Genomic DNA, 15672 nt, shown 5'->3' with positions numbered 1-15672 from the left:
TTGGCTTTCAGGCTTGGGTGGAAGTGAATCATCATTTCTAAGAAATGAGGACTGCAGTGATTCACCGGTAAGCTTACTGGATGGACACCAGGCTATGAACTCCCAAGGAGATCTGACTTTTACAGTCTGGCTTCTCCCATCTACTGAGTGATCCTGGCCCCGGGGCTCATGTCTGAGCCTCTGTACATACATAGTCTGTTCGGTACATTTTAGCCAGGGCCCTGCTTTACCATGAAGGTGACATTGCGCACGCACCCAGGTCCTAGACTACCTCCCCACGTGCTGACCCCTCCCCTCCTCGGTGTGCATTCCTGAGGGCGGCACAGTTCTTCGCACCTCCCGGTCCCCCGCTTAGGAGGGCCGCAGCCGTCTACTTCTGCCAGGTCTGGCCTAAGGAGCCCTCGGAACACGCGTGCAGCTAGTCAAGACGCTCTAATGGAGAGTCACTAGGAAAGTTAATAGATGTGGCCTGGCTGATGCAAAGCTTCAGTGTTTTCTCTGCCGCTCCTTTACTCCACCCCCTTCCTCTACTGGGCAAAGCGTAACCGAGGGGGGCGGGTCTGGGGACCAGGGGGCAGGGAGGGAGCAGTCCGCTGCGCCCCGGGAAGAGCGCTGTCCGGGGACCCCCGGAGGCCCTTGCTCAGCCGTTGCAGGAGCCAAAAGCAGTTTTGTCGGTGACCCTCGTCTCGGTCCCTTCGCACCCTCGTCCCCGCAGCGAAGCCTTCCCTCGCCCTCGCGGTGCAGGGCAGTCCTCCAGCGCCCCCACCTGGCAGGGACCCCCGTCCATCCCTCACCTGCCCCCCGCCCCAGGGGGCACAGCTGCAGCCCTCGGAGCACGCACACCGCGACTCTCACGGGGATCCCGGGACCCTGGCCTCAGGCGCGGGCTCCCCAAAGGCTGCAAGCGCAGCTCGGGGCCCCGCGGCGCTCGGCCTGCAGGCGCGGGGCTCGGGGGCGGCGCCGCCGTGACTCCGCCCCGCGCCGGGCCCCCGAGGCCGCCCGCTCTGCGGTCCCGGGTCGGTGGGGGCGGCCGCGTCCCGCGGCGGGGCCGGCGCAGGGCGGGCCCCGAGCTCTCCCTGCCGCCAGCCCCAGCCCCAGCCCCGGGGCTGCGGCGCCGGCCGGGCGGCTCCTGCGATGGCGGCGGCGGAGGAGGCTGCGGCGCCAGGTGAGGCTGCGAGGCGGCGGCTCCAGGTGCGCGCGGCGCGGGGGGCGCAGCCCCGAGCCCCGAGCCCCGAGCCCCGCTCCCGCCCGCACCCGGGGAGCCCCGCGCGTGCCCCGGGAGGCCGGGGGGTGCCCGGGCTCGCCGCCCGCGTTCGCGTCGCCCGCAGCCTCCTTTCTCGGCCGCGGCTGCATCTCTGCGCGAAGGGGAGGCGGCGAGGGATCAGCGCCGGGCGAGCCCCCCCGGCGGCCCCCCGGGACCCCGCTCGGCGTCTGCGGGAGCCGCTGCGCGGGCTTCTGCGATGCCCTCCTCGGGGGGCGCTCGGGCCCCCGAGCCCGCGTCCTGCGCCCCCCGCCCCCCGCGCCGCGGAGCCGCCGAGACCCCGGGAGCCCTGCGGGGAGCCCGCGGCGGAGGGGCTGGCGGCCCCGCGGGGTCCCGGGCCCCGAGCCCCGAGCTGGAAGCGCTGCCGCGTCCCGCGCCCCCTCCACGGCGGGCTGCTCGCCTGCGAGGCCTCCCCGGGCCGGCCGGTTAGGGACGCCTGGAACCTACTTGTTAAAGGGGAGGCAGGAACAGAAACCCACAAGCAACTGGAGGAAAACTGGCAGAGGGGATTCCAGGGAAGCAATGGACCAAACCCGCGCTTGCCTCGTATCACGTGGTGATGAGTTTTGACTCTTCTCTGAAGCACAGCAGGGGGAAGAGGTGCTTTTGAAACTCTAATAAGGGACCCCCGGGTGGCGCAGCGGTTTAGGGCCACCTTCAGCCCAGGGCGTGACCCTGGAGACCCGGGATCGAGTCCCCCACGGGGCTCCCCGCATGGAGCCTGCTTCTCCCTCTGCCTGTGTCTCTGCCTCTCTCTCTCTCTCTCTCTCTCTCTCTCTCTCTGGGTCTCTCATAAATAAATTAGTTAAATTAAAAAAAAAAAAGAATGAAACTCTAATTACAGTTAAGGGAACTTGGGGTCGTGGGGAGATTTCCAACACTCTCATTTGAACTGTGCCCTTTTTTCTGGAAGATAGAAAGATGTGAGCGAGCGCTGTTCTAGCAAAGAGAAGGCCGTATGTATGGGTTAAGCTCAGACATGTCGCTGGGGTTATTTACTTATTTAGCCTTAGTTTCTTCATCTGTAAAATGGGGATAATTACAATATCTGGCTTATAGGATTGTGAGGACCAAATGAGATATAAAATGCACTTAGGTACGTATAAAATGCTTAGCCCAGGGCAGCCCCGGAGGCCCAGTGGTTTGGGGCCTCCTTCAGCCCAGGGGTGTGATCCTGGAGACCCGGATCGAGTCCCACTTCGGGCTCCCTGCATGGAGCTTGCTTCTTCCTCTGCCTGTGTCTCTGCCCACACACACCCACCCCCCCCCCCGTGTCTGTAATGAATAAATAAAAATTAAAAAAAATGCTTAGCCCAGTCCTTGAGGAATAGCAAGTGCCCCATAAACATTGGCTTAATACAATTATTAATTTGCAGCTCCCATTTGCTTTGTGAAGTTGGTGAGCCTTGTCTGATTAACTAAAATGTTATCACAAGTCAACACTGGCCAAATTGAAAGAATGTTTGGACTCTACCGAAAAAAGAGAAATACGAAAATGCACCTACCCATTCAGAGTGGCATTCACCCCATAAGCCTTATGGGCTTATAAGTTTTCAGAGAAATAGTTTATTGCTGTTTAGCTGAATACCAAGTGTACATTTGGAAATGATTAAAATTGATCTATCTTAGGTAAGAATAGCAAAATTTCCGTGGGGGCCGGGAGAGCCTGCATTTATTGAGGTCCTGTTACGTATCAAGCATTTCAGGGGTACCTTCCTTAGTGTCCTAGCAGCCCCATGATGTAGGTGGTGTTATCTCCATGTTGCTGATGAGATGAGAAAACAGGTTGGGCCACAGTTCCACCGCCAGAGAGTGACAAAACTGAAAAAAATCTGTGGCTACTGGCCATGCTGCTTTCCTTTCTTTCCTGTCTCACTGGGTGGTGCTAATGAGCAATGCGTGTACTTTTCAGATACCCTCTTTAGATGAAAAGGGTGAAAAAAATAGGGTTATAAGTTCCCCTATCCCTGGAGGAAATAACATAACAAAACAGGGCTCTCTATCAGAATCCATGGCCATCTTTTCCTTAACACAAAATCCCTGAAGATTTCTTTTTCCCTAGGCAGTTTCCCTAGGCCCTGGTAACACAAATCTGTAAGTGGTGGTGGGGGAGAAAACCCCCGTGGTGCTTACACAGCTGAAAATAACTTTGGGGCTGGTTTTGGCAATGGTCACCAAAAATCAGCTGTGCCTAACGTAATTGCCTGCTCAATTTTTTGACAGGCTTATGGTAAACACCAAGAGTGAGCAAGCTGCCAAGTGACTGGGTGTCCTCCTGGTAAATGGTTCCAGAATCCTTGGAGTCAGGAAGAGGGCAGTCCTGCAGGAGCAGCGCACTTTCAAGACTGTCAGGGATGGCTTGAGTCTTGGCATTTGTGGGGCAGCTTTCTCCCCTTCCTTTTGCTTACCATGGCATGTTGTCACCTGCGAGCTAATCAGAGCACTCTTTCTGAGATGTCGCTCTGCAATTATAGTGGCTTGAGTTCATCTTTGTGACTCAGAAATAAAAGATCATGTGCCGGTCAACTTTGCATAAGCTACCACTCCTGGCCTGGATCCTTAGGGAAAGTTTCAGCCTGAGATGCATTACCCAACATAAACCAGGATGGACTAAAACTGCTTTCACAAGTTTGGGAAGGTGGGGAGGGGTTTGGGGAGGGAGAGGAAAAGAGAATGGGGAAGAGGGATGGAGTGAATAGAGAAAAAGGGAGAGAGTAAAGGAGCAAGATGGAAGGAAGGTGGAAAGTGAGGGACAGAGATGGGGAGATGAGGAAGGGACGGGGGAAGGAAAATGAGAGACGGCAAGGAGTTGGTAGGGGGAGAAGAGTGAATGGGGGAAGGGGAGAAGGGTAGGGACTGCCAGCCCAATGACGTTTGACTCCAGGAAAAAAGAAAAAGTAATCGAATGTTTAAAATATATAAGGAGGGGCACCTGGGTGATGCAGCTGGTTAAACATCTGACTTGATTTTGGGCTCATGTCATGATCTCGGGGGCCTGAGACTGAACCCCACATAGGCGAGTCTGTCTGAGATTTTCCCCTGCCTCCCCCCATTCCCCCATGTGCTCACACACTTGCGCTTTCTCTCTCAATATAAATAAATAAAATATACAGGGAAAGCCGAAACATATAATAAACACAGTCATTTCACTTTCCTTTTTTTCTTGTGGCAAGACTCCCTGATTCTTTTTTTTTTTTTTTAATTTTTATTCATTTATGATAGTCACACACAGAGAGAGAGAGAGAGAGACAGGCAGAGACACAGGCAGAGGGAGAAGCAGGCTCCATGCACCGGGAGCCCGACGTGGGATTCGATCCCGGGTCTCCGGGATCGCGCCCTGGGCCAAAGGCAGGCGCCAAACCGCTGCGCCACCCAGGGATCCCCTTTTTTTTTTTTTTTAATAGTTATTCATGAGAGAGAGAGAGAGAGGCAGAGACACAGGCAGAGGGAGAAGCAGGCTCCATGCAGGGAGCCCGATGTGGGACTCGATCCCAGGACTCCAGGATCATGCCCTGGGCCGAAGGCAGGCACCAAACCGCTGAGCCACCCAGTGATCCCCAGACTCCCTGATTCTAAAGCATGATCTCTTTCTGTGCTGTGAGCATCCTTTCGAAATCTCTCCCTTTACATAATATTCAGGAAATCATAAATAAGGTAATAACACCTCATTCTAGTAGCCCTGATTTCAGGTGTCCCATTTAGTTGAAAACCTCCAGTTTTCCACCGTGACAGCGGAGTTACGCAGGTGCCTGGGATCTGGGTGGTGAGTCAGCCTCAGTACCATCGCCAGCATTATCAGGGACTCAGTGACCAGGTGCCCTATAGGAGATGAATGTCCCTGAGACCTTTGTCTGCTCTGTGAGACAGTGATTTCCTGTCCTGGTTTCTGCAGGTCTGCTCCCTGGAATGCCCCCTCTCCACCAACCCCAAATACCAGCCCTCCTGTACCCCACCTGCCTCACCCAGTGCCTCCCTCCTTCTGGTGGCAGGAGGCTGTGAGAACTTAGAAGAACCTATAATTTGAACTCTTACTGGTGCTGGCACTACAGGTGGAAGATATTCCCTGCAGTAGCTTATAGTATTTCTGGATGTTTACTGATAATTTATGAAGCACTTGGCTGTGTACCCCCCCCCCCATTTTCTTCTCTTATGTGAAATCACGTTTACTGGTCCCTCACACATACCATTTAAATTCTATCACTTTATAATACCTCACCCCCTCTATTTTTAAAATTTAAAATATTTCCAAGGGCGCCTGGGTGGCTCAGTTAGTTAAGCCTCCGACCCTTGATCTAGGCTCAGGTCATTATCACTGGGCATGAGCCTGCTTAAGATTCTCTCCTCCTCCCGCTGCCCCTTTCTCCTGCTAAACTTTAAAAAAAAAAAATCTCTTAAAATGTTTAAATGAGTCCAGTTATATAATATTAAAACTCTTACTTGAAAATGCTTAAATGTTGTTTGACATGATAGGAAATTTGTTATTTACCCAAGTACATTACTGGTATTTTGTTTCTCTAGTCTTTAATTTTATGGTTTAAGTCTTTATATAATACATTTACAGAGAGAGAAACAAAAGCTGGAAAAAGAGGAAATGTGGAGAGAATCACTCATTCTTCCATCAGTATGGTTTACATTACAGGATATTTATTATTGAAGGTCAAGATTGTTGCCATAAAACAGTAGTTGCCAAAGCACTCAAAATGTTTTATTCATAGAGAAACTGCTTTACTTATAATATTTATTTTTTTGAGTAGATAAGAAATACACTTTACCATACGTTCCAAATGTATCACAGGGAAAGTGGAGAATCATCCACCAGCTTTCTCTTCCAAAATCCCTCCACTTTGCCTCCTTGTCTGTTATGTGAGGGAATCTACCTTTTCCCATATGTTTTAAACTTTGCTACCTCCAGGCATTGCTCAGGCTATGGGCTGCTCCTGCCTTCCCTCCAGATAGGCGCGTAGAAGTTTCAGGTAGTCTGGAAGGCTGAGCTCAGGTGTCACTATGTTTTCAGCTTGCCTGTGGAGGAGGCGATCTGGTGTATAGGGAAATGGGCATGAGCTTCGGAACCAGGCCATTGGGAATGTGATTGCCAGTTTCATTATTTACTAGGTATGTGACCTTGGCCACATTAGTTCATTGCTCTGAGCCCCAATTTCCTTGTCTATAGTAAAGTAAAATCTGCCTAATTTGGAGGGTTGTGTGGGGATTAAATGACACTATTATAAAGTGTTAAGTGAAATCTGACATACATCAAATGATCATCCCCCTTTTTTCCATAAAATCTTCCCAGAACCTCTCCTCCTCAATGGAAATGCTTCTCCCCTTCTATTTTCACTTTGTTGCTTTTGTGTGTGCCTGTTCTAACACTCGGCCTACTTGCCGCAGGTTACTCAGGTAGATTTCTTAGTTCCATTCCTGGGTTGATTCTTACTCATCTTTACAATCTCCGACTCCTTATACCTGTTAAATGCCTAAGAAAGATTTGTTGATTTTAAATGAATGATGATTGGTCTAAGGCGTGGACAGGGCTGGTTCATTCATAAACTATCCATTAAATACATACTACTGTACTAAGTGAACAAAGACAGAAATGGTAAACAAGAAAAAAGTTTCAAGAGCTTATAAGTACGTGAGAAGCCGTCAAAATATGCGTAAGACAAGACAGAAGCTAGTTAAGATCTACAGTTTAACTGCTACGAGTGAGCCTCCTCACCCAAAGTTGGGAGAAATTATATCTAGGTCATGCAGCAGGGACTCCCTGACCCTCAGAGAAGGTGCCAACTTTAGTATCGATGGGTAGATAACTTGGGGAGGCAGTGAAGAAGAGGCTCTGAAGAAGAGGGTCTTTCAGGACAGAGCATAGGCATGGATATGGAAAGTCATCAGTGATGTGCTTGGAAGAACTGGTGGTAGTATCTTTTTTTTTTTTTTTTTTTTGGCTTTGGCTTTGGATAGGAAAAATTGGAAAAGGAATTGCCCAGGGAAGTTGCATTGTTAGTGTGGTGGTGGGCTTCCCCTCCCACGCCTGTGGTGCAGCACAGCTGACCCAGAAAGCCCAGTTACACAGGCAGTGATCGGCTTGCTCTCTAAAAGGAAAGATACGTATGTCTTCCTTTTGGCCCCTGGTCAGCAAGAGAGCTTCTATGTCACCTTGAAAGACTAATTGTGGCATATTACAGGTCAGGAAAAAAAAAATGGCAGAGGTCTCAGTTCCTGTCAGGCGATTGGATATTAAGTCTTGGCCTTCACTCCAAATCCTTCTGGACCACTTTCTCTCATCATCTTTTCTTCCCAGAAAAAGGAGCTGCCTCTGTCTTTAAATCCATTTCACATTCATCTGAAAAGCATCATCAGAATTGTTTCATTTATTCCTATCACAGCCTGTTGGGAAGTAGGTATCTGGACTTGTAATGACCTTTCCTATGTTCTTCCACTGTCCCCATCGCTGACAACCCCTTGATGGGGACATGCGCTCCAGGCACATTCCCAGATGCTTCTTCCCAGGCTGCTCCATGGGACAAAGCTGAAAAATACCCTTAGCCTTGACTCCCAGCATAAATACTTAGTGCAGGTTTGTAAACCGAAAGGAATCAGGTACCCTGCACATCTGAACATGCTGCGAATGTGAAAAAGCACTTGTGGAAACACTCGTGTGTGATAACCTCAGAAGATGTTCTTATTTTGATTCAGATACAGTGCAGAGAATCTCAGGTTTAGAAGTTACTTAAAAGCAGAAGCTCTATACATATTAAAGTACCTCTTGACCTTTTTTTTCCTTAGGAGAGGAAAATATAGAAAGAATAGACCATTATTGAGCTGGGATAGTACCAAAGCCATATGTATTTTACAGAAATATAAATTTTATTTTAAGATTTTATTTATCCATGAGACAGGGGCAGAGACATAGGCAGAGGGAGAAGCAGGCTTCTTGCAGGGAGCCTGATATGGGACTTGTTCCCAGGACCCCAGGATCATGCCCTGAGCCAAAGGCAGGCACTCAACCACTGAGCCACCCAGGGGCCCCAGAAATTTAGAATTTAAAAGATATATCGATATACAGTAGATGGAATTGAAATTGAACACTTTATAAAGTAGATATTGATATTTAAATAAGTGATTGTGAAGATTACTACTTGTTTCGTCAAAGATCTATAGAAAATATGGAAATATTGAACAGAATTTCCAGCTCAGTGTGTATTTCTTACCAGCTCCCTGGTTGGAGGATTGGCGGTCCTCCCTGAGCTACGAGGTACCCCAGGTAGGCTGTGCTTGTACCAGCAGAGAGGCAATATTGGTTTTAGTAGGTCATCCCTTCTGTAAGAGTTACTCAGACAACCACACTGACCTAGAAAAAAAGAGACCAAACCCAATTTTCCATGCATCCTGGTGCTAGTGGCTTCTTAGGACAATTCTCCTTTTCTTTAGCTTTTGGCCTGAGTTCAACCAGCACTTTTGGCTTATCAGTTTGTTTCAACAATAATCATAGCTACCTCTGGGGCATGTGTTTGGTTTTAAGCAAAGCACCCAGGACTTGGGTGGGGGGTTCACATTCACACTTCAAATTGTAGAAGGCATCGAGGACAAATTATTTATCAAGAGGTTTAAAAATAACTGTTTAGGGATGCCTGGGTGACTCAGCAGTTGAGTATCTGCCTTTGGCTCAGGGCGTGATCCTGGAGACCTGGGATCAAGTCCCACATGGGGCCTCCTGCATGAAGCCTGCTTCTCTCTCTGCCTGTGTCTCTGCCTCTCTCTCTCTGTGTCTCATGAATAAATAAACAAAATCTTCATATAAAAAAACTGTTTGTTACCTGTTTGTCTAAGAAGAGCCTGGAAGCAGCTTTAGATTCTGATCATCATTGTAGCTTGACATGTGAGGCCTAGATAGTAGTAAAGTCACAAATGTCATTTTGGGTTTTATCACTTTTAAAACTCATCTCATGTTTCAGTTTGTAGAACTTTTAACAGTTTGCCTGTTGCAGTGTCAATGCTTCCCTCTCTCCCCCACTTTTAAAGGGTCTTTCTTCGAGAACAGTCGCCATTTTGTGAAAAGATACACAAATATTTTTGTGAACCCTGACAAATATTTTTCTCAAAGATAAACTGAAAGTGTTTCATTTTGTTAATGATTTAGTTGTCAGGAAGCATTGTATCTTTTTTAAAAAAGTTCTTAACATCCACATTTATTTGAGAAATGTTAAATAAAAAATCTTAAATGGAGTGGTTGACATAATATTATGCAAGTTTTAGTTGTACTACATAGCAAATCAATTGATAGTTATATACATTACAAAATGCACACCGTGATATGTGGTTTCTTCTCTCATACGAGGTTATTATAGTATTCTTGACTATATTCCCTATGGTGTACTTTTCATTCCCATGACTTACTTATTTTAAAACTGGAAGTTTGTACCTCTTAATTGCCTTTCCCATGGTCCCCCTTGCTCCTCCCCTCCGGCAACTACCAGTTTGTTCTCTGTATTTATGAGTCTGTTTTATTGTTGGTTTGTTTGTTCATTTGTTTTGTTTTTTAGATTCTCCATGTGAGTGAAATCATATGGTATTTGTCTTTCTCTAACTTATTTCACTTAGCATAATACTTTCTAGGTCCTTCCATGTTGTGAATAGCAAGATTTCATTCTTTTTTATGGTTGAATAAGAATTCTGTTGTGTATATACACCACACCTTTTTGTCATCTGCTGCTGGACACTTAGGTTTGTCTCCATATCTTGGCTATTATGAAAAATGCTGCAATACACATAGGCGTGCATGTATACTTTCAAATTATAGTTGACATTTGAACAACATGGGTTTGAACTGTGATGGTCCACTTAAATGCAGATTTTTTAAAAATAAATACAGTATGGTAACTGTCCATGTGTTTTCTCATTATTTTCTTAACATTTTACTTTCTCTAGCTGATTTTATTGTAAGAATACAGTATATAAGATCTATACAAAATATGTGTTAATCAACTATGTATATTATTGGTAAGGCTTCCAGTCAAGAGTAGGTTGTTAGTAGTTGTTATTGTGGAGTCAAAAATTATATGTGGATTTTTGACTGTGCAGGTGGTCAGGCCCCTAAGCACTTTGTTGTTCAAGGGCCAACCGTGGTGTTTTCGTTTTCTGGGTAAATACCCGGAAGTGGAATTAATGGATTGTATGATATTTTTATTTTTGAGGAACCTCCATCTTGTTTTCTGGAGTGACCTGCACCAACATTCCCACATTTACATTCCCACAAACAGTGCGCAAGGATTCCCTTTGCTCCACATCCTCACCAATACTAGTTATTTCTTGTCTTTGATACTAGCCATTCTGATTGGGTGTGAGGTGATATTTCATTATGTTTTCAGTTTGAACTTCCTTGATGGTTAGTGAATATCTTTTCATGTGTGTTGACCATCTGTATGTTTTCTTTGGAAAACTGTCTATTCAGGTCCTCGGCCCATTTAAAAAATCAGATTGTTTTGTTGCTGTTGAGTTGTCTAAGTTCTTTTTACATTTTGAGTAGGAGTATGAACCTTTCATTGAGTGTATCATTTGCACATATCTTCTTTTGTTCAGGAGGCTGTCTTTCATCTTATTGACTTTTTTTTTTCTGTGTAAAAGTTTTTTAGTTTGATATAGTCCTGATAGTTTGTTTTTGCTCTTATTTCCCTTCCATGGGGAGACAGATCCAGAAAAATGTTGCTAAGGCTGACATCCAAAAGTTTATTGCCTGTTTTCTTCTATGATTTTTATGGTTTCAGGTCTCACATTTAGGTGTTTAATTGATTTTTGAGTTTATTTTTTTGTTTGCTGTATGAAAGTGGTCCATTTTCATTCTTTTGCATGTAGCCGCCCAGTTTACTAACACTGTTTATTAAAAAGACTATTTTCTCCATTGTATATTCTTGCTTCCTTTGCCATAGATTAATTGGCCATATAAGCCTGGGCTTGTTTCTGTGTTCTCTATCCTGTTCCTTTGATCGATGTGTTTGTTTTTGTGCCAGTACTGTACTGTTTCGATTATTATAGCTTTGTAGTGTATCTTGAAATTTGGAAGTGCGTTACCTTCAGTTCTGATTTTCTTTCTAAAGATTCCTTTGGCTATTCAGGGTCTTTTGTGGTTCTATACAAATTTTAGCATTATTTGGTCTAGTTCTATGAAAAATGCTGTTGGTATTTTGATAGGGATTGCACTGACTCTGTAGATTGCTTTGGGTAGTATAGTCGTTTTAACATTAGTTTTTCCAATCCATGACCATGGTATATCTTTCTATTTATTTGTATCATTAGTTTCTTTCATCAATGTTTTATAAGTTTTCAGAGAATAGATCTTTCACGTCCTTGGCTAAATTTATTCCTAGGTATGTATATATGTATGTATGTACTTACTTACTTACTTACTTACTTATTTATTTAATGCAATGGTTAATGCATTAATTTTTCTTTCTGCTAGGTTGTTATTAGAGTATGAAATGTACCAGATTTCTGTATATTAACTTTGTATTCTGCAACTTGACTGACTTTATTAGTTCCAGTAATGTTTTGGTGGAGCCTTTAGCATTTCCTATACGTAGGATCACGTCATCTGCAAATAATGACAATTTATTTCTTCCTTACTAATTTGAATGCTTTTTCTTCCTTTTCTTTGATTGCTGTGGCTAGGACTTCCAGTACTGTATTGAATAAAAGTGGTAAAGAGTGGACATCCTTGTGGTGTTTCTGATCTTAGAGGAAAAGCTTTAAACTTTTCATCATTGAGTATGATATTAACTGTGGGTTTGCCATATGAGACCTTTATTATATTGAGGTATATTCCCTCTATAACCACTTTTTTAAAGAGTTTTTCTCATGAATTGTGTTGGATTTTGTCAAATTTTTTTCTGCATCTATTGAGATGATCATATCATTTTTATTATCATTATTGTGGTGTACCTTGTTGATTGATTCATAGACATTCAACCATCTTTGCATCCCTGGAATAAATCCCGCTTGATCATGGTGAATGATCCTTGTAATGTATTCTTATATTTGGTTCACTAATATTTTGTTGATAATTTTACATCTATGTTCATCAGAAATATTGGTCTATAATTTTCTTTTTTTATAGTGTCTTTTTCTAGTTTTGGTATCAAGGTACTGCTGGCTTTACAAAATAAATTTGGAAGCATAGTTTTTTAGAGTAGTTTGAGACAGATAGGTATTAACTTTTTTTTAAGGTTTTATTTATTTTAGAGCAATAGAGCATGAGCAGGGGGAGGGGCAGAGGGAGAAGGAAAGAATCTCAAGAAGACTCTGCACTGAGCATGTAGCCCAATGCAGGGCTTGGTCTTATGACCGTGAATGACCTGAGCTGAAACCAAGAGTTGGACGCTTAACCAGCTGAGCCACCCAAGTGCTACTCTCTCTTTTTTAAATGTTTGGTAGAATTTTCCTGTGAGGAAATTGGATTCTGGACTTTTGTTTCTTGGGTTGTTGGTTTTTTTTTTTTTTTTTTTATTACTGATTCCATTTCATTACTAGTTAGTAATCCATCTGTTCATATTTTCTCTTTCTTCTTGATTCAGTTTTGTAAGAATGTATGTTTCTAGAAATTATTTCTTTTAGGCTGTCCAATTGGCATATAATTTTTCATAGTAGTCTCTTATAATTGTATTTCTGTGGGGTCAGTTATCTCTCCTCTTTCTTTTCTGCATTTATTTATTATTTCTTTAAAATATCTTTTATTTATTTATTCATGAGAGAGAGAAAGAGAGAGAGAGAGGCAGAGACACAGGCAGAGGGAGAAGAAGCAGGTTCCCTGCAAGGAGCTCGATATAGGACTAGATCCCAGATCCCAGGACCACACCCTGAGCCGAAGGCAGACGCTCAACCACTGAGCCACCCAGGCATCCCTTGCTTTTATTTATTTGAGCCCTCTTTTTTTTTTTTAACCTGATGAGTTGGGCTAATTGGTTACCAATTTTCAAAGAACCAACTCTTGGTTTCATTGATCTTTTTTTATTGTTATTTTATTTTTTGTTTTTGGGGCTTATTTTGTCCCTATTTTGTATTTTCTGCTCTGATCTTTATTGTTTCCTTCCTTCTACTTTGGGCTTTGTTATTTTTTCTAGTTCCTGTAGGTGTAAGGTTAGATTGTTTGAGTTTTTTCCTGTTTCTTGAGGTAGGCCTTAGAACTTCGCTTTTAGAACTGCTTTTGCTGCTTCCCAAAGATTTTGAATCATCATATTTTCATTTTCATTTGTCTCTGTGTATTTTTTAATTTCCTATTTGATTTCTTCATTGACCTATTGGTTGTTTAGTAACATGTTTAGCCTTCACATGTGTGTATTTTTTATAGTTTTGTTTTCTTGTAATTGATTCTTAGTTTCATACCATTGTGGTCAGAAAAGGTGCTTGATATAATTTCAATTTTCTTAAATATATTATGACCTATTCTGTAGCCTAAAGTATGATCTGTCCTGGAGAATATTTCTTGTGTACTTGAAAAAAAAAGTGTTTTCTGCATTTTTTTGGATGGGATGTTCTGTATATGTCTGTTAAGCCCATCTGATCTAACGTGTTGTTCAAAGCCACTCTTTCCTTATTGTTTTTCTGTCTGGATGATTTCTCCATTGGTGTAAGTGGGGTAGTACAGTCCCCTACTATTATGTATTATTGTTTGTTTTTCCCTTTATGTCTGTTACTTTATATATTTAGTTGCTCCTATGTTGAATGTATATATATTTACAATTGTTCTATCCTCTTTATCATGTAATGTGTCTTTTGGTCTCTTGTTTAGTTTTTGTTTTTAAGCCTATTTTGTCTGATATAAGTATTGCTATCCTGGCCTCCCCCTCACTCCCTGTTTCCAGTTGCATGGAACATTTTTTTTCCATCCCTTCATTTTCTGTTTTTATGTGTCTTAGAGTCCCTTGTAGGCAGCATGTAGATAGGTCGTTTTTTCTCCCCAATCATTCACCCTGTGCTTGATTGGAGCATTTATTCCATTTACATTGAAAATAATTATTGAGAGATTTGTACTTGTTGCTCTTTTGTTAATTGTTTCCTGATTGTTTTTGTAGTTCCTTTCTCTTCCTTTATTCTCTTGCTGTCTTCCCTTGTGACTTGATGACTTCAGCCTCTACTTCATTTATTTCTGCTCTAATCTTTATTTCCTTTCTTCTACTTGCCTTGGACTTTGTTTGTACTTCTTTCTTTCTGTCCCCTTTAGGTGTAAGATTAGATTTTTTTTTTAGTTATCTTATTTTCTTATTTCATTCTTTTGTATGTAGTTGTCCAGCTTTACCAACATCTTTGTTGAAGAGACTTTTTCCTATTACATATTCTTTTCTCCTTTGTCAAAGATAAACTGACCTTATAATTGTGGGTTTATTTCTGGGGTCTCCGTTCTGTCCTATTGATCTGTGTGTCTGGGGTTTTTTTGTTTTTGTTTTTTTTTTGGGGGGGGGGGGCGTGTGTCTGTTTTTGTGCCAGTACTATACTGTTTTGATTACTACAGCTTTGTAGTATAATTTGAAATCTGGAGCTACTTTGTCTTTTAAACCATTGCTTTTTGCAGAAAGATAAAGAAAAAATAATAATAAAAATATAAAATAAAAAGAGGAAGAAAAAGATAATAGAAGAAAAAAAGAACAAGAAAAGAATAAAACTGACCAAAAGTAAAAACGAGAAAATTTAAAAAGTAAAAAAAATAAATAAATAAATAAATTAATTAATTAATTAATTAAAAATACACAACAAAAGCAAACAAAAGCAAAAAAGCAACACAAAACCATGGTTTGTTTGGTGCCACAGCACCCCAGGGCAGCTGGTGTGGACTTGTGGGTCCTGTGCTCCCTGATGTTGTAAGCTCACCTTGAGCTGGACCCTGCTCAGTGTGGGCTTTTAAGGTGGAGGGGAACAAAATATTTTTGTAGTTCCTTGGCACTTTAAACTGTTTTGTTTTTTTTTTCCCTTGTGCCTCAAGGTGACCAGGGCTGATGTGTGCTTGAAGATCCTGGGCTTGCTGAGGTCACAAGCTCCCTGTGGTAACCAGACCTACCAGCTATGGCATCTGGATCTTTGCTTTTAGGGTGGAGAGGAGACAATATTCCCACAGTTCTTCAGCCCTTTTAAACTCCTTTTTTTCCTATGTTCCAGCACCAGTGGGCTGATGTGGATTTGCAGATCCTTGGCTTCCTGAGGTTACAAGCTTTCTGTGATGATCTGACCCACCATTTATGGCATTGTGACTTGCTAATTATGGCATCTGAACCACCCCTTATGATGTCCAGATCCTGCTCTGATTTGGGTTTTTAAGGTGGAGGGGGACAGAGTGTTCCCATAGCTTCTTAACACTCTTAAATCTGGCTTCTTTTTCTGTGCCTCAGCATGACTAGGGCTGGTGTGGGCTTGTGGACTCTAGGCTCACT

The 15672-nt window shown here is 43.5% G+C and overlaps 1 protein-coding gene across 5 annotated transcripts in view; it reads left to right on the top strand.

The window, feature by feature from the left end:
* The first annotated feature begins 1017 nt into the window (after positions 1-1017).
* The window catches only part of ARNTL2 (aryl hydrocarbon receptor nuclear translocator like 2), a 123496-nt gene continuing 108841 nt past the window's right edge, over positions 1018-15672 (top strand). For 4 of the 5 annotated variants that reach the window (XR_004809870.2, XR_007406424.1, XM_049102584.1 and 1 more), the window contains exon 1: positions 1018-1165. Coding sequence is in view for 2 of the 5 variants with exons in the window: in XM_049102584.1 (XP_048958541.1) it covers positions 1135-1165 (31 nt within the window). In the remaining 3 variants the exon portion in view is untranslated. Of the gene's footprint in view, positions 1192-15672 lie in introns of all 5 variants that reach the window. The other variant, XM_049102583.1, reaches the window with a different exon arrangement.

Source organism: Canis lupus, chromosome 27 (assembly GCF_003254725.2).
Source record: "Canis lupus dingo isolate Sandy chromosome 27, ASM325472v2, whole genome shotgun sequence".
NCBI lineage: Eukaryota > Metazoa > Chordata > Mammalia > Carnivora > Canidae > Canis > Canis lupus.
This window is presented reverse-complemented; position numbering and strand designations above follow the sequence as displayed.